This window comes from Astatotilapia calliptera, chromosome 20, assembly GCF_900246225.1.
Source record: "Astatotilapia calliptera chromosome 20, fAstCal1.2, whole genome shotgun sequence".
Classification (NCBI taxonomy): Eukaryota; Metazoa; Chordata; class Actinopteri; order Cichliformes; family Cichlidae; genus Astatotilapia; species Astatotilapia calliptera.
Genome location: NC_039321.1, coordinates 22,368,304 through 22,388,528, shown reverse-complemented (window position 1 = coordinate 22,388,528; position 20,225 = coordinate 22,368,304). Strand labels below are relative to the sequence as shown.

At 39.1% G+C, this 20,225-nt stretch overlaps 1 protein-coding gene across 2 annotated transcripts in view; it reads left to right on the top strand.

The window, feature by feature from the left end:
- mtcl2 (microtubule crosslinking factor 2) overlaps positions 1-20,225 on the top strand; it is an 87,170-nt gene that overhangs the window by 7,268 nt on the left and 59,677 nt on the right. For both annotated transcript variants that reach the window (XM_026155102.1, XM_026155101.1), the window contains exon 4: positions 11,305-11,454. In XM_026155102.1, the coding sequence (XP_026010887.1) occupies positions 11,305-11,454 (150 nt within the window). The remainder of the gene's footprint in view (positions 1-11,304; positions 11,455-20,225) is intronic.

The following is a 20,225-nucleotide window of genomic DNA, read 5'->3' as shown; positions in this document are numbered from 1 at the left end:
TGATGTGTCTGTATATGGAGATTCCTTTGACCCAGTTTTTGTCACACTCTGAAAGTCACAAAACTGCATCGAGTTCGAGCTTTTGTTTCTGAAGAATTTCCTTCCTTTTCCTATAACATGGGCTATCTGTAATAACCCACTTATACAGGCAATTAATTTGATTAGTCAGGAAACCCCCACCAATGATAAAATTGATACATTTTAGACACTATAAATGTGTCTATGTGCACAGTCTGTTTTGGTAGGGCCTTGCAGTAGCTGTACAGGAACACGGTGAGTTTAGGGCAAAGCCTTTGTGTGTGTGTTTTGTCACACTGACCCTGGACTACCGTTACTCTGTGCGAAATTTATAGCATTCCTCCAACATTTTCCACGTGAAGGACGACACAATGAGGGCTTTTTATCCTCTAAGAGAGAGAGAGCGTGCAAGAGAGTGAGACCGTGGAATCACTCTCGAAGGGCTTCCCGCCCGCTGCTGCTGTCTGTCTCTTAGCTGCTGTATCACCATCTGGTTGTTTTGGAAGGAAGGAGGGAAGTGAGGACGGAAAGAGGGAGGGATGAGTGTACATCCTGTGACTAAAAGGGAAGGGGGTGGTTGGTCAGTGTTTGAAAATTCAAATTGACCAATGAGAAAACAACTCAAAGGCAGAAGGGAGTCCCTGTTTGAATTCAGTGGCCAGTTGTCATGTTTAGAAAATGAGAGGGGAGTGATGGCAGGGATGATGCATGGAAAGACTAAAGCTTGAGGGGGAAAATGAGCTAAGTCTGCATCTGTTGATTGCATCAGCAAAGGGGTATCGTTAACACAGAAAGCTGAAAAAAATCACACTGCTGGGAGACAAGTCTGCCCTCTCTGTGTCTCTCTCTCACAACACATGGCTGATTGTGCCTTGTTGCCGACAGGGCCAAGGACTCAGATGCCAGGTCAAGTTACAACATACTGTTCTGCATGTGTGTTCGTGTGTGTGTGTGTGTGTTTGCATGCATTAAGCCGTGGCTAAGCTTCTCTTTCTCTAGTGTGTATCAGCCACTCCTCTGTTTATTCTGGTAGCTTCATTATTCGTATTTTAAAAACACACACTCTACCTACCCCTATGACTCCACTGTGATTAGGCTGTACTGGAAAACTTTAATCTTCACTTTGCTTTAATAGGAGTTAAAAAAAATTGACGTTGTTTAAAGGTTTTCAGTGTTGCAGATTTAAAAGCTCTGAATTTCTGACTCAGAGCATAAAAGTTTAATTATAAAAACAAGCGAAATTGTTTGGAGACTCTTCAACTTTGCCATTAACTAAGTCATAGAAACCAAAATCATCCAACTGTCTGTAATGTGCCATTTGTTGTACAACTAAATATTAGCACTGTTGTATTTTTGTGCACATTTTAGTAACCCTAAAGTTGACATCAGATGTGTGAAAATAATCAAAGGACATTTTTCAATTGGAAAATGTTCATAGGTTTGAGTGGAGTATTGCCTCAAAAATGAATGCACAGTTAATTAAGCAGTAAGATGCACAAACATCCCCCAGTTCATCCCCACAGTAAAAGTAAAAGTATGGCACAATGTACCGTTTTAAAATGAAGCAGTTTTCTGTATTAATTTTTTAAGGATTTTTTCCCATATTTTTAACCACACTGAATTTACAAATACTCTGTTTAAAAATCAATAATTTACTGACATAAAATTACTTGGATATTTTCCTTTTTTAAATGAAATCTCTTTTAGTACCCTTATAATGGTTCATCGTAAGGGGATGCATCATAAAGTTTTACACAAAATCTACCAGTGTAGCAATGGTATGCTGGCGTCAGTGTTCTTATCCTTTAATAGGCATGAAGTCCAGAAGGCCAGATTCAAAAAAGCCCAGTGTTTTCATTTGTACACAGAAGTGCATTAAGTAGTAGCTCTATACTGCCCCTTTCATAGTGCAATGTAACATAAAACTATCAGTTTAGATTGAGTGGCTGTTGCTCCATAAGATCAGCTAGTGATCCAAGTAAAGGGTGGTAAGTCCCTGAGGCTTTGCAAGATGGTCATAAAATAACTAATAAACATTCACTGATTCACCTTTTTAAATTACTCAACTAAAATCAAACAATACAAGAAAAAAGCTCCACTTTGGTTTTCACTCCTTATATGTAAGTTTCGTTTTGACAGCGGGTTGAAAATACATGTTTCTTTGCATTTACAGTAGGCCTCACAAAAGCTTGGTGCAATGCCAAACAGCTATCAAGTATGACAGTCATACTGATTATCTTAAACAAGAGTAAACATGAGTGAAAATCTCAGTGCTTCTTCTTCTTCTTGCTCCAGAGAAATGTGCGAACTTATTGTATAAAACGTTTTATTGAGCTACGGTTCTTGTGGTTGACGCGCCCCAGTGTTTTTGCACTTCATGGTCCAACTTGACCTTGATTTGCCGAGCAGCTCTGCCCTGAGCTGCTTTGCAAAAGTAATTGGCTTAACTACTGTTGATGCATTAGATTCGATGACTCACTCGCATGCAAGTGGAAACAAATCAGCAAAAGTACTCCTCCTTTCCTTACTCTGCCTCTTTCAGTCTATTCTCAAGGCCTTTAGTTGTCCTTTAGGGAGAGCACGTGGGCTGAAAGTCAGATGGAAAAAAGTCAGAATGACAAGTGAAAGAAATGGTGAACTAGAAAGAGTGTGTCTTCACTCTAATGTGTTTGTCATGTGAATACTTTCTGACACAAACATGTCCTTATGTACATCATGTGCTCTTATTTGTGCCCATTTAGAAATCTTGCGGGTGTCTGCTTGCATGTGACTGCCTGTTTTTATATGTGTGTTTGTAAGGGTTCAGTAGGTCTACAGCCATCAGACTCTCTATGAGAATTCCTGACATCATTTCCTGTCCTACTCACTCACTACTCTCGTTCCCACAGGCAACAGGCATCTGGACACACAGAGGAAATAGTTGTTAGGATTCTCATGATGTTAGCTCATTGGTACTTCACATTTCCAGAAAAAAGTCAGTTATTCACTCACTTGTCTTAAGGGTGTGACTGTATCTGACTGTATCTCAAGTAGATTGTTTTAAGATGATTTCCACCTGAGAACAAGTAATATTTTAAAAGGATATAGTTTTAAAAGGCAAAACTTTTAAGGTGAACTTACCTTTTTCAGAAGATGAGTAGATTCCCTTTGTGAGAGAGATTTACAAGGTGTTTAGCATAGCTTAACATTAGGCCTGGGCCTTGAACACTTCTTTTAAGTTGCCCAAATAAGGAGACACCCCTGCCCTCTGCAGCAGTGAGTGTAAATCGGGACAGCTTTACGGTGCTTTGTACAATATTTATGCTACATATGGTACCTGTGTGCAGTCTGTGCTCCCGGTAATGTCAACACGATATATAAAGTAGACCATAATAATTTGACAAATATTTATGAATTCTTTTTCTCGTTTTTCTCTGTTTTGTCATTTAATTCAGTTCATTTTTTCCATTATAATACTTCCTATCTTTGTACCACACAGTAGATGTGTGTGTGCGTGCGTGTTAGGGGGAGGGTGCTTCCTGTAGATGTTCTTATAAATGCATTGTCACTTGGTCAAGAGTCATCCTGCCTCTCACTCATTCACGCATGAACATCAGACAGACTTCCAGCTGAGAGGAACCATGTTTTTTAAAAATATACTCAACTAACCACAAGCTATAACCTCAATGCATCTTGAAAAGTTACGGACTAGACAAGATGTCGTCACTCTGAAAGCCTTACACTAGTTCTCACAAAAAGACAGCCATCCAAACGCACACATGCTCACTATCATCAAAAGCAGCAGTGTACATTTATCTTATATCTTATTTGCATTGTGTGTGTGCTTGTGTGTGTGCTTGTGATAAAAATTTCTAAAGTGGGATTTGTTTTTACTGTTTAATAACACTGTGTGAGTTCCAGTAAAAATGTTCCTCTTGTGTTGCTCTCACATACACACGCACACAAACACACACATACTGTAGGAAGTTGCTGTTTCCATGCGTGTGTCACGCTTTACATTTCAGGAAGTTAACAGTAAAATGCTTATGTAGAATTATTTTTGGATGTTACAGAGTCCAGCAGAAGTGCTTATAGCAACAGGACGTGCCCTGTGAAGAACTACAGCAGCTTCAGTCCCACCCCTACTGAGCAGATACCTGTTTGTATGCATGCATTAATGAAAACATGGTTAAAAATGATTGCTGGTGATACTGGAGGCGAGATCACACATTCCCAGCATGCCAGCGACTGTGAGAATTCCTCACTTTTCACTACCTCTCTCCCTCCTTGTGGCTCTCTCTCTCACACCCTCTTTTCTAAGATAGATGGATCACAGCCTGCACAGCTGTCACAACACTGTCTGTTTCTCTTCTTCTTTCACACATAATGGTTTATATATAGACACGAAGCAGACCACTTGTGACGTAACACCCTCTAAGTGGGTACTGAAGGGCCAGAATGTTGGACGACTGTGGAAAAGGTCAGCATCGTGAACAGTAAACATCAAGACCAGGGCTACCTCTGTGTCACCCACCGTCTCCATCAAAATCAGGCAGTTCACTTGAGCAGACTTAAATAAAATGTGTTCTCCTCACCTTTACCTTGAATTATATTTGAAGTTTAATAAAAACAAATGATAGAGTCATATGGGATGTTTTCTTTCCTCCATACTGTGATAAGTTATCATTATCATGGTTGTGTTTTGAGGGCTGTAAATGATGACAGGACTCATGCAAAATGATGCACTGATGCAACATTAGGCTTTTCGAAGCAATAGTGAAGATATCCACTTTGGATCACTGAAGGCCTAGAAATATAAATAACTGTCCTTTTAGATTGAAATAGTTAGAACTGAAATAGTTTTTGTCTTCCAGTCTGTAATTCAATTCAAATTCATATTCAAATTTCAAATTAATGACCTCATATTATCTTTAAACACTGGGACTGACTGAAGACTGGTCATTCTCTAGACAGCATGTCATCGTGTTTACATTTATTAATAGCTGCTGTTTCCTGTTCTCACAGGATCAAATGTATGTTTATCCAGCTACGTCAAAAAAGCCAGCAATTTCCATTGAATATACTGCAGTTATTTGCGTGGCTTTTTATTGTATCATATTATGTGTCAAATAAAAAATCCGACTGTTTAATTACTGCATGCAAACATTCAAAATGGGTTACCTGAAATGAAATTACAAGCAAGCAGCGGTGTTTTAGATAGCTTTTCAAAAACACTCCTTGTTTATATGTGCTGCTACAAGCTTATTCAGCATTACTCTGATCCAAGATAAACTGATGGGTTCAGCTTAACAGTAGGCAGTCAATAATTCTACATAGAGCCACTCTTTGTAAGCATATTTCAGAGCTCATTAAAAAAAACAATGCGCTCAACTCCAAGGCTGAGTGTTACAGTTTCACTAGAGTCATCGCTCCCCGACATGAATCTGCAGCGATTTCTAAATTGGTAAATGGAAGGCTGAACCGCTGCAGAGTGCTGATGTAAATAAAACTACAGACTGAACAATTGTTACTGTCATATTTTTACATTAGCAGAAATGGTTATGTTCCTATTTGATTTGACAGCAGAATGGCTATAGCGCTGGAGTGCAGGCAGACAAAGCAGAGTGAAGTGGCATTCAGAAATGGAACTGTGAATCCCACACATGTTCAGCACTTAAAAATTCAAAGTTGGAAAACAATGGACAAAGCCAAAGTGGTTTAGTAACTGTGAGTGATTTCAAAGACCATCAGGACTGACTGAACCTGTCGGTCGCTATCTGAACCACGATATTAGCATGAGTCTTATTTTAATTTCTGTATGCTGTGAGGTAGAACAGCTGTAGATCCGAGGTCAGTACTCAGTCATGTTTTCTTGGAAATTAGGTGGTGTAACACATGTAAATCCTGTTTCTTAAAGAGCTACGTGTGCGGTGTAGCAGAGTACATTATCATCCATTCAGTTCAGGTGATTTCTTACCAGCTAGCATAAAATCAAGAATGAGCTTGCCTAGGGACCCTTTTCCGTTAAGCTCTGGAATTTTAGTTAGAGTAGGTTTCAAGAAAATGTTTGGTGATAGGCTCATTGTAGCAATGTTGGAAAAGTTTTCTTTCAGCTGTTGAGCAATTCAAATATAGCATGCCAACCTGCTAGCACGTAAACTAAGGATTTTAGTGGAAGAAACAGATGAAGACATTTTGCTTAAGCTGTTATTTCTCATTGTCATTGCCAATAATGGCCTCCTTCACTTACATTAATGTCTTGTTCCAGTTCTGGTTAACAGCTACCAAATGCAAGCGCACCACTTTAAACCAACTCCAGATCTTTTAGTTGTTTAATTGATCAGGTAAAAATTAAAGCACTTGCCAGACAAAGGCTCAGTTAATTTTGTACCTCTAAACCAGGGGACTGGACATAGAAATTGCTGTAATTCCTAAACAGTTAATGCAATGCTTTAGCTAAGTCCCTGAATTAAAGCTAAAAGACTTATTTGTTTGATTTAAACGCAGTGGTGGTGTACAGAGACAAAATTACAAAAAAGAAAACCTCAGACAATAAGAGATATGCGGTAGAGCACAGCAGGAAGCAGGACCCAGGACAGGCATGGGCTGTGATGCATCAGATTATCATAACCTGCACAATTCTCAGATGAGTGAAAAGTGGTGCAACCACACACACACACAACACACAGACTTTACATTACTGAGCTGGCATGTAAAAGATCATTTTGTTATCTGCACTGGGCATTTGCATTATCACAAGCAGTTCTGGGCTGCAGTGCATGAGTTAAAAAAAGAAACATATTGAATAAAAGAGTTTGTTCATGAGTTGAGGTAAAGACATAAATTATATTTTCTTTATCTGTAAATATATTTTTACAAGATTTCTGTAAATTATTAACTGATATATAATTTGTCATAATACCTTTTTTCACCCTTCACCAACACAGATAAGTACAGTATGCACATGCTCAACTTTTTGCCTTAACATAAACCCACAGATAACCTGCGTATGTCTAAATTAGACTGATCTAATTTTTTTAAACCGCTCTTTCAAGAGGCGAGTGCCAAATATTTTTTTTGTATGCTTTGTACCTCAGGATAAGAACAAGTGCATGCAAATACACACACGGCCACGTAAACACACACAAGCGGCTGCACATAAAACCCCTCTGATAAGATCTACAGGGATAGAGTCGTTGTTAAAGAGAGATGTCCGTTATGGAAAGAAAGCAGCTGTGTGTGTGTTTGTGGAGAAACAAGACTCCAGTTGTTAAGCGCAATCAAACACAAATAACCGCACAGTGTGCATGAAAAAAAGAGTGATTGGGTGACTAACTGCCACTTGTAGAATGATGTGACTGTTTCCCCCCAGCGGCCTGATTTTCACCCTTTTCTGTAGGTTTAATGCTTTTCTTCCACACCTCCCTGTCACACACTCGCTCCTTCATTCTCTAACACATGCACACATGTATACACACACACACACACACGCGCGCAGACACACATCTTCTCAGTCAGCTGACACCCTGACTGAATTCTAATTACATCCTATGGCTCTGTTGCTGGGTAAAAACCACAGCTTCAATGGTATTAAATTCCTTCACGTTTCCCTTTAACATAGAAGAACAGTGCAGCATTTACTGGGAGTCAAAAGGCTGACGAAGGAGTGTTAATGAAGGGGACAATATAGAAGTGAGGGTGGGAGGAGGAACAAAGGAAGGGGGAGATGGATAAGCCATAAATCTGTGTGTGTGCATAGTGAAAAACTTTTGGGCTTTGTGTTTTTTATATATTGTTTTTGCTCTAGCTTAGGGATATCAAGTTCTGGTAGCTCATGCCTCAGACTGTCCTTTAAGTATTTTTTTTTTCTTTCTTTTTTTTCTTTCTTTTTTTTTTTTTACTGTGGGCTAATTTTACAAAACAGAGATTTCTGTGATAGACAAAACACATTTAATGTTTGTCTATTACTTAATTACATTGACGAAGTATGAAGGGCCATGGGAGAGGTTTGCATGGGTAGGAAAAGTTGTAAAACGTCTGAAAATAAAGTTAAAAGTCCAAGATTTTTGCCCTCCTTCACATTTTCCAAAGAAAGGGCAATTCTGGTCCCAGGCCTTATGTTTGACACCCCTACTCTAACTAATCAACTAATCAACTCTAAGTCTAACGGTCAAAAGTTGCTTACCACGGTATGGGTGTACAAATACAAGGACATGTTATATAGAAATATAGACGTACGCAATACTTTTGTTAACTCCCTTGAATTAAAGAGTTTGCATTTCGGTCACATCCTGATTGACTGTTGCAGCATTCATAATGATGATGTATAGAAGCAAAACTAGAAAAACTGTGTCAGTGTACAAATATTCCTGGATCCAGCTGTACAGTACATTACAGTTTACTAAATGTTCAATAGCTAACTGGTTAGCTTATATTGGTATATTTTTTTAACCAGCCCAACATGTGAGGTGACTGAAAATGAACAGATAGACAGACAGCAACAAAATAATATTTTCATGTTAATAACTTTTGTCTAAAATAAAGTCTCTTCATATAATAATAAGATGAGAGATGCCTGAATAAAGTTCAGAAAAAAACTTAAAATAAAGACTTAAAATGAGTTGAATACCACTGGAACTATTAGAAACTACACACACACACACACACATTTGAGCATGAATTGGAGCATGGTGGAGCTGCGAGAGCATTTGGATAGAGTGAGGGTACAGAGGGGCATTGTGCATCCTGGCACCAATTCAAACTCATCCACAAAGACACAGACGTAAAAAAAACACATTCAGACGTACAATTACAAACTGTGTTCAAGAGAGTCGTTTCAAACAAGCAGCGAGACGCACTGTACCAGTGATGCTCAAACAGACACCTGATACACACACACACACACACATTTACAAAGTGCACAAGCAGACAGTCCGTTACATGCATTTATAAACTCTAACAGGAGTATTGTTGAAACCACATAAATCCACTCTGACTAATAGTGGTTCCACTGGTGCTGCAGCTTCTATTCAGATATGCACTATTTACACTACAAACAAAAAAACACCTCTATTTTTTAAAACTCACACCTGCCTGTCTCACAGCTAAATATTAAATACAACGAGTTCATTGATAACAAATCATTGAAGCCTGCACCAGTTAACTGCTAAAATGAAAAGTGGTCAGTATAAACTGTTAAACCATTGGAGACAAAAACCCTCATCCCACTAGATTAAATCAGTATGGAGGTTAATGGGGTTTAAGTGCATTTTTGAACTACTGAGTGATGATTGAACAGATTTTCCCCCGAAACACTAGATGAAGTCTTTTACTTAGTTCCCAATGGGAACCATTAAAGTTTAATTTGATCAAATGTAATGCAGCCTCTTAAAATAAAAGCCCTCATATTTAGTTTGAATTGAGCAAAAAGCAATCAGTTTGAAGGTGAAATTGATATTTATTAAAACAAATGACCCCTTTTCTCTGCACAAGCTCATTTTTTCTGTGTTTGTCTTCTTTAATAACCAGCGATGACTGATTAAATGCGATACAGCGATCTGTCCAGTGGAATAGTTTTTGCTCTTTAGTCGGGGCTTCGGCTCATTAGCCTCTGGTAATTTTCACTGCTAGATAATTGACAAACCTCTATACTGAAAGCCATAATTGGGATTTGACTACCTTTTATTTTTTGCAATTCTTCACAGTGTTTTGTGCGATATCATACTTTGTGCAGACATTTTTTTATGAAAAAAATGCTAAAAAGTCTTGATTCGAGTGTTTGTGTGTTACTGCTGACACTGATAATTTTGGGGTTGTATATTTGATTTTTGCTGTCAGTTTATTCCCCTTTCTATCCTGATACAACAAACAAACCACAACACATGAATGTGAATGAATATGGGACAACAGAAAAACAGCCGTTGACATCAGTATATTTCACACTTTATTTTCAGACCTTTCGATATTTATCAAATACCAATCATCAGCTGATATATCACTGGGCCCCTATGCAAACTCTTAACTGGCTGTGTAAAGACTATGACGTGAATACTGAATACAGTGTTTCGGGATGATGTCGGTGTGTAATTTTGTGTATTGTTTCCCCAAAACACATTGAAGAACCAGTTTTGCATCGGTGTTGCAGATCAGGGCACTCTTTGTTTTTCAGACAGCAAAACACTGCTTAATTCAGCTTCATGCCATGCAAGTTTGCAAACTAGACAAATTTATTTAACTCGCCTCATTTTAGAAGTTGTTCTGATTTTTAATACTGTAACAGCATGATAGCTTTACTAAAACCGCAATGCAGTTGTCACATGGGATTTAAAAAAATTTTTTTCCCCCAGCTGCTGGTGTCGACTTTGGTGTCACTCTCTGACATTAGAAACTTTTAATGAATAACTGCCCTCAGGGCTTTGGTGGTGGGGGAGGCAGTCCGGGGAGGGGGGCACAATCAGACTTTCATGAGATCATTTTATGTATAAAAGATCAGTCCCTGCTAGGCTGCTATTAATTATCTTTTCTGGTATTATTATTGAAAAAAAAAAAGTCCCCTCATCATTGTCCCCAAGTAGTGCCTGTATAAACTTCCTCCTGATGTATAATACACTCTTAAGTCTCAGCCCAAATAACAAGTATTTAACTAGTTCTTTTTTTTCTCCAGCACTATTTTAATAACATTTCTGATATTTGCATAGCCCAGATGTTCTATTTTACCTGAACAGAGATTAATAACATAATAAGTAACCTCCCTCAACCTTGGTGAACTTACAATCCGAGATAACAACACTCTGGGGTTCCTTTTGGAGAAAAATATGCATTTACACACACATTGCTTGAAACTACTCTTACCCTAGATGTCTGAATTAAATGGATATGACTTAGGTTTGCTACAGCTGAGAATATTTTAAGTACACACCACAGTATGATTATGTCTGTAACTTTAGTTCCTTGTTAGGTGTTTCCTAGGATCATGGATCATGCCCTAATAACTTGAACAACACATTATTCATGTTATGTGGATATTGTCATTAAACTGAAACGATCCGATGAAGACGATAAGGTCTTGAAGGAGTCTATGAATGGATCATTTTAGCATTTTAGCTAGGCAGCATAATGTTGTTATAATATCTGATAAAGCGAACAACCTGCAGGGTCCTAATATGTGTCTGTGTGCCCAAATACCTGACCGTGTAAAAGAAATTCTGAGGCAAACGGACTTTCATGCATGATATTTAGGTATCATTGTGACGACTGACGCACTGAGCTAAACTTCCCAACCTCTACCCCTCCATCTTCCCCTCACAGGTGGCAAAGGACGTGTCCATCCGTCTCCACAGCCAGCTGGACAGTGTGGAGAAGAAGAGGAGTCGTCTTGAGCAGGAGAATGAGGAGCTGAGGGTCCGCCTGCAGGATCTGGAGGTCGCTAAACAGGTCCTGCAGCAGGAGATTGACAAGGTAGGATCAAAACTTTGCATCTGAGTCAGGAGAGGCCAAGCTGGGTAGTTGGCCGACTGAACAGGGCTGTTAGATAGCATTAGTTTTGCACTACTACTACTAAACTGTCAGCATATCAATGTTACTACTATTTATAGCTTTGCTGGTATGTGTTTGTCTAGGCTGGAGCATTTCAAACAATAATCACCATATAGCTGTTGTCTTTCCAGCAGAAGCCATGTACTGAGAAACCATTTAAAAAAGGTTTGCCAGTTGAAGTAGATTACAAGACTACAAGTTAAGATGTGTGTTTGTTTAGGTTCAGACTTGACTAGAAATTTCATTTAAACACTGAGGTTCAGGCAGATCCCTATTTAGCCTGTCGTGGATTTGGGACCTTTGAAGAAAACTGTTTACTGTGCTCAGTTTGTCTTGAAGCCTCCAGAGAGTCTGTTCTTTTCTGGTGTTCACTTCCTTTCTGCCACTCGGCTGCAACTCTAGGGACTTTTTTGTTATACTAAGTGTAGCCAATAAAAACTGTAATGAAAAGGAAGAATAGAAACTGATGTCAGGACTCGGTGAAGTGAAAATAAACATAACAGAGTTGATGTTGCTGCCCTTTTTTTTTAATGGGAAAAAATACGAGTAAGTGTATTTGCACATAGATTTGGTCTGAGAGAAGCGTAATGTGAGTGAAAAGCAGAAAATGAGGCTACAGTTCTGCATCCAATTCCTCCCTCTTTCTGCTTATTGTCTCTTTTGCCAATGTCTAATGGTCTGATGGTCACAGCCTTGGCTCAGGACCAGGTCCCTGATGTGGCTCGGGTTGGGATGGATGGCTGGGTTCCTGGCAGGGGATCTGGGTCTGTCTGCTCTGGTCTGGCTGGACTGTGTGTTCCCTTGGTACAATTGGGCGTTTGCTGTTTGTGGATTGAAGGAAGATGGCTGGGTTTCATCACCCTTCACCTGGCTGTCTTTCAGATGAAGTGTAGTGGTGCATCCACTACAGATGATATACACATACGTACATTCTGAATAGCTGCTTCTTGTCTATTATATACATTTCCCCTTGTTTTTTCTCAGCTCCTGGAGGTATCTTGTACTACTACTACAAGTTTGCAATATTGCACTATTTACCAGCCTCTGTTGAACTACCATTAAATACTACTATTAAACTGAAATATGTGTAGCACTGTGAGATTTCATGCCACTGTACAGATGTCAAAAAATCTTAGTTGACCTTCTCTAAAAAAAAGAAATTAAAAAAAAAAAAGGTTCAGTGCAACTCTGCCAGGTGAGGCTTCCACAAGTGGGGGGTGTTTAAAAATAGATGAACAGTTCTCAGTGAATTTCAAATAGCTTGCTTGCCATCCCCATCCCTAACATCCACAGTGATGGAGATGCAACACCCTAATATCTCAATGATTTGATTTATATTTCCAGCCCTCACCAATGGTTTGATTTAAAGACTGAGCTTCCTTTGCATGAGTCTGTGGAATAGATTTTTATATTGTAGCAGTTTTAATTGGTAAAAGTATTATTGGTTTGTTTAATATCCTGCAAATATGAGATTTTGTTTGAAATCTCATATTGCAGTTCGTGTTTTTCTTTACTGTACATTTTGAATGCTTTTCCTTCAAAACACAGCAGCTCTCGAGTCATCTGAATAATGTAATGAGTCATAATGAAAAAATTCACAACCCTTTGTTTTCAGTTATCAAAATGTCAGTTTTCCACAAAGCTTAATTGTTGGCCATTAGAAATGGATACAACCGGATGCTAATCTTGTTGCTATGAAATTTCTTCCCTTGGAGTTATAATTGTTATTTATACTGTCATTTTTTAAGCACAGGCTTTAATGTTTTACTTTTTACAATTAAAAGATCCTGATAGTTCCTGGTATTTGGAAGAAAGCTTTCATCCATCTAAAGCAAAATAGCCCATTGGCTATTGTATTATGTCACCAATCATACACTAAAGCAGAGCTACAAAGTCTCACCAAGTGGAAAGTACCATGGTTATTTCTCACCTAGCACAGCAGGCTGTTGACTGACTGGATGCCTGATGTGCTATGAACTAACATGGTTTCATAAGCCTTGTTTTGGGACTGCTGTGCAGAGTCATGCTAACCCTTCAGTGAAGGGAGTTCTTCACATAGCTGATGTGATTCAGAGAGCTGTGTTTGTGTGCATGTTCATCCACAAAGGAATGTCTCACTCATCTGTGTTTCACCTTCGACTGCACAGTACAAACACAAGAATTCAAGTACATCACAGAAAAGAGAGTGATAAGAGCGGCCGCCTTTCAGAGAGTGATAAAATATACACAGATATGCACAAAAAAATTATACGGTGAAGATAAACACACTGGACAGAAAGGGATTTAAGCACACAGACAGGAGTGCATGCAGTCAGTAAAGGCCTTGGTATTTCACAGCTGTAAATTAAGTTTGTGAATTATTGATTGTGTGGTGACTGCAGCCCACGGTCTGCACTGATATCGATATTCTTTAAAAAGAAGAGCTGTGCGGTGCACTGGCTAGACCTTTACTGTGCTGCTGCTGCTGCTGCTGCTGCAGGCCATCAATACCAAACTGGAAACAGGAGGATTAGTTTCTGTAGAGTAACAGTTTTAATGATTTAGCTACATAAACAGAAATAATGTCAATTAGAAGCAGACAAACATGTAATTTGATTGTTACATCTCGTTTGAATTGTCAATATTCTTTTTTAGTTTTTGCTTTATATGTATCATGTGTTGCTATAAATGGTAAAAACTATACATTAGAGGTTGGACTTATAGGTAGGTTTCTGTATGCGCATGTTTTTGTATTATATTAATATAATAAAAACACATTTTTAGCAATCGTTGTCAATATGCTTATAGGCTGCTATCATTTTTTAGTTTGCCAGTTGCAGAGCGAAAAACAGATAGAAATAGAATAGAATAGAAACAAGCACCGCTGTTGCATGTGTGCTTTATATTATCATTGCCAAATCTTCTCTTATATGCTAGTCTTTGGCAGTTGTGTGTTAGCCTTAGGTACATTCACATTATTAGTTGCAGTATTTTACTTATATGTTTGTAACATATTAGTTTCACTGACCGCAAATGATGCCTCTTTTATGACATACTTAATACTTAATCACAGCAGGTTTGGATGGTGCACTAGTGTTATTATGTTAGCCTTCTCCATTTGGTAACTTGAAGGTCAAGATCTGCCATATTTTAGAAAACTATGTCAATTTTGATATAGGAAGCAATGTCATTTATGCATAGATATAGACTTCATTAATCCCACACTGAAGAATTCCAGATTATAATTTATTTTATTTATAAAGAGTGACAAATTTCTCAAACCCTTTGGTCCAAACCTCCAAATGTCAATTTGGGTTGAAAAGGCCACATCATAATATTTCCATCGCTTTCATAATTACATACCGAAAAGCCTTGTCTTGATTCAAACTGTGCATTTTTGTGGAGAAATTAAATCGTTCAGTTGATTTTTCGTGAATTTGTCTCCTATCTTATGTATTTTTAGAAAATGGTTCATGTAAAAGTTAAGTAAGAATTTTAATAGTTGCTAGAGTCTGACCGATGTAGGAGTTTGAAGACTGATACTGATACCAATAGTTTCTGATTTAAAACTCTGATATTACATGAGCCGATTTTTTTTTAATCCAGATAAAACAAAAACATAAACAGATTTCCCCCAAATCTGTTACGCATAGTTTATTATTATTATTATTATTTATTTATTATGTTGTGCCCAAATCTACTCAGCTCAGATGATTGTTGTGTTTGCGGCGTTCCCAATAGGGAAGTTTGCAGAGTGCTCTCTGGTGTAAAAATCAAGACTGAAATGAAAACTCACAGTATAAAGTGCCTTGAGACAACTGTTGTTATGATTTGGTTGCATATAAATAAACATGAAGTAAACCGAATTAAAAAAAATCCTTTGAAGGGTCGGGTCCAGAAGGGCGCCCAGTGTAAAAACTGGAGCTAAAGCTAATATGCGGATGCATCCATTGTAAATGTAGGAATGGCTGATAGTTAATTATCAGCTGTTATAAATATCAATACTAATAGATCGGAAAATAGATAATATTGGTTGATATTATATTAAATCAGTTGTCTCTCTTCTACAGATGTATACGCACTGTTAGACAAACACACGTAAAACACAATTAATTTAGTCAAACAAGCAGAAGGGCAATGTTTTCTCTCATTCATTTTCTCCACCCTTGTTTTCCTTTACCCTCATCCCTCTCTCACAGCCCGGCTCTCCCTTCCCCTCCTCCATTGCACCTCTGCTCTCCTCCTGCATCTCCCCATTTGTTATCACCTTCTATTCTTCCTGCCTCCCTCCCTTCCTCCTCTCCTGCTGCTCCCATAGAGACGCAGAGGAATGCTGATGCAGGGATTTCTTTTTCCATCTCTCTCCTCTCTCCCTTAAAATTTCTCCTCTGTCCAGCTCCTCCTGCTCCTCCTACTCAAGCCAGTCCGCCCCCTCTCCCTCCTTCATACCAAAGCCCTCATTCCCTCGCTCACTCATACCTCGCCTTTTTTGTCTTGTTTCCTCCCCTCCTCTGCTGCTGCAATCTTCCCTTCCCTCTCCAAAACCCATCGATCCATTCCAGCTGCTTGACCTTTGACAGAGGCAAGGTCAGATGTGATGAAGGGAGGAGTGGGTTAGAGTTATCGGATGTTAGGGAAGGATTGATTGAAGGAATGTAAGAAAGAAAAAAAATCATGGTTAGAAAGACAATAAAGCTGAGGTTGCAAGAGACTCTGTCTTTTGAATACAAGCCAGCCTGTCATTCAACCAGAGACCTTCTTTCATTTTACTTTCCTTCACACTTTATTTACGTCTTCTTTGTAACAATCAACAGAACAAGCAGCTCTTGTTTCTGGTTAATACCATTTATGCTGTCTGGATGTTGTCGTTCAGTGAGCCACTGTATTCACTGTAAATAGGTACTATCATTATAATAACACCAATTTACTGAATTTTAGTGAGTTTCTGTTTCGCTTAGTGAAGGGCAAAGGTGAGACGGATGAGAAGAAATAAAAGGACACTGACCTTGTAATGCAGATATCAGCAGATCAACTTCTGATACTGCCTGGAAGTATTTTGCAGTAACAGCATATCTGTCTGTTGGTTTAGGCGAAGGCATAAATCTAAAGTTTTGCCACCCTGGATAATACTCAGTTCTTTATTGGCTCTTTTTTTGATAAGGAATGTATCCATGTTGCAGTGCTGCTGTGCTCCTAGCACCAATCCAGAGCTGTCTTTGTTTACAGAGTGCAATACAAGCTGACCAAAAGAACACAGAAGCTCCCTTTCCAGCCATGGCCACTCTGCCCCAAGCTGCTTAAACACAAAGGAGCAACATAGAGCTGAAGGTGAAAGATGAAGAGGTAGACAGGCGGAAGGGAGGTGAAACTGGGGGATACAAACAGCATAGTTCGTTTGTTGGTTGGTTGGCTGAACCTGTATATTGGAAGAAAAGAAGAAGACATAAAACAAAGAAATTATGGAAAGGAGGATAAAGAAGAAGAAATTAGGGCAAAAAATACTGACAGAAAGAGGAAAAGGGAGATGATGAGGAGGGGGAATATACCGTGTGGGTGGGGTCTTGTAAGGAGGGCTGGCAGTGGAGGAGATAACAGCCTTAATTGGAAAAAAAATCCTCAGTGACTGGAGGGTGAAGAGAGAAATGTGGCATGTCATTTCTCTTTCTGGTGCTTGTTTTTATTCATTGTGCATTTCTCTCTCTCTTTCTTTCTGTAATTGTTTCTTCCTCAGATTTACCCACACACACCATTACCTCTCTGCATGGGTTTAAATCCCATGTTTCCCTTGAAGGTCATTCAGCAGGGATCATACTCCCTTTCTGTGAGAGTGTGTGTGTGTGTGTCTGCATATGTGCATATGAGGGTTCAGAACCTAGTTGATGATGGTAAGGGGACTTCTGTGTATATGGGGACCTACACATTTATATAGTTGATATGTTTTCTGTCTGGCTTAATGAAGGAGAAGCAGAGTGGTAAGTACTTCTAATCACAGCCTGTATGTTTCAGTCCTGCAGGGCTGTTTCCTTTTTGTTACTTTTAAATGCCCCTCTCCACTCACTCTCTCTAATTCCCCACTTACTGCTGAAGGAAACTGTTCCCTGTTATTCCTGTCTTTCAGGAAGTGCTGCCTATTGTTTGCAGCAAGTTGAGGGATGTGGGGCAGGGGTAGCCAGAGACTTTGGAGTGAGCTTTTGTGCCTGTATGTGAGTCGACGTGTTACTGGGGATGTATTTGTGTCAATACGGGCTTAATATCTTAAATTTTAGTGTTTTGTCTGAAGATAACCTGAAACACTTGTGGAAACAGTGAAGCACCCAGCAGCACTATATTAATAACACATGTTAGTCATTTTTTAAAATGTATTTATTTACTTTTCCATACCAAACAAGTCACGACACTCCATGTCAGGCCAACAGTGAAAGCTGTGTGTTGTCTTCAGGGACACAAGTGTTGTTAAATGGGTCAGAGCATCAAAGTGGTCCACATTTGAACTTATCTGGGTCAGAGTGATTGATTAAGGTGAAGATAGGCTTAGAGAAAAATCAGTCACATAACCCCACTTCACACCTGAAACAGGGTAGTGTGTGTATATGTGTGTGTGTACATGTTTAGACATCTTCGTGAGGACAGAAAATTGGCATACTGCTATATTTATGGGGACCAACAGTCACTTATGGAGACAAAGTTCCTGTCCCCATTAGCTTGAAGGGATTTTTGAGGCTCAAAATGTGGTTTTAGTGTCAGGTTTACAATTAGGTTATGGTTATGGTTAGGCTAAGGGTCAGGGTTAGGCATTCATTTTTGATGGTCAGGGTTAGGGTAAGATAAGATAAGATAAGATAAGATAAGATAAGATAAGATAAGATAAGATAACCTTTATTAGTCCCACACGGCTAAGCGGCTAGGGAAAGCATTATGTCAATGAGATGTCCTCACTAAGATATGAAAACGAGTATGTGTATGTGACTTAAGGAAGACAATGAGATGAAGAAAAGTTTTGGTGAACACTTTCAAAAAAAGAGTAAAATGATAGGCGATGACAGTCTTTCTGTGAGTGAGGAAACCTGTTTACAGTGTGTCAGGATGCTGCACGGCGTAACTGAGTTAGAGCATAACACAAGACTAGAGCGACATAAAGAGAAGCGGAGAGACTGAAAGTAAAAGGGAAGAGAGAGGAAGAGAATCAAAGTTCAGAGGAGTGACAGGTGAGAGAATGAGGCATGGAAAGAGATAAAGGGAACAAAAGAGGGAATGGATTTAGATTGTGAATGGCAGATAAGACTGCTGTTTAAAAATGCGAACAAAAGCGAGTGATATCGTGAGAGAAGAAGAGAGGAAAAGTGGGACAGGGGAGACAAAATAAAACATATTAAAAAAAACATATAAAAAACAAAATCACTGCAGTCCAGGCACATGGGTTCAGGTGGCGTCAAACCCGTATATGAAATAATCTTCCACCATTCCGACTTCGCCTTGCACTTTCCATTATGGCAGGTGGTGCTTATGTACGGCAGTATTGCATAATTTTTATAACGGTAACTATACTGTACTGGACAAAAATGTGCTCTGTGAGGGTGTAAAGACCTTTTGTGCTACATGTTAAGAAATATCATCAAGGTGTTGATGTGTATAAGAATCGGGTTGGATGAAATTAACATCGGGCTGGTGGATACTCAGAAAACACAACGCCTCTGGCCGTCACAGCTATTGGTGGGAAGAAGGCATAAAAAATGGATAAAAAGAGAAAGGAAGAGGAGACGAGGAAAGATAGGAGGGGGAATTTTGCCAGAAGGGTTTCTAGGTCGATGGGAACTTCAGCGGTACCAGTGGGACAGACAGAAGTCACATGCACAAATACACACAAACACACATACACAGAGAAAGAGAGTGATACATTTGTACTCATTCACATACACACACACATATACGTGTACTAGAATATAGAAAAATAGGAGAGCTGAATGTTCTCTGGGAACTCAAAGCCCTTATAGGCACACACACACACACACACACACACACACACACACACACACACACACACACACACACACACACACACACACACACACACACACACACACAGAAAGAACGAGAGAGCAGTACAAGGGCGAACAAAGAGTAATGGCCTGAATCACCGCTTCTCCCTGTATATCACACAGACATCCACAGCTGGGCGCTCCATACTGACTGAGGGATGAACACTTACACTGTTTTGTTTAAAGTTACTGACAGAATTATAGTAGTGCTAAAGGACTTCGCTAATTACATAATGCAGATAGGGTTTTTGCTCAACTATCAAGAATCATTATTATTATTATTATTATTATTATTAAAGCAACTTCTGTGTAAAACAGTGTGTTTCAGCATGCAGATTACACTGGATTACAAGGTGTTACTCATGGTGGAGAATAATGTGACTGTAGGTCTCTTAAAAGCATTAGTTATCATAACCAGGAACAAGCACGTGCTTTGAAATGTTTGAAAAATCTCCCATTGTTTAACAGCCAAACGCTTTATAACTGCACGGCCTGTCATCATCCCCCACCATCATCCAATCAATTTCAGATTAACTTTTTTGACAGTATCTCACTCGCTCGGGGGGAGATCAGAGCTAACATGACTTCTCCTCGCTTTGACGCTTTTATAAACCGATGATTAGCATTGTGTTCATCTCCGCCTGCGTGCTCCACCCCTTCTTTAGTGCCAATATTTGT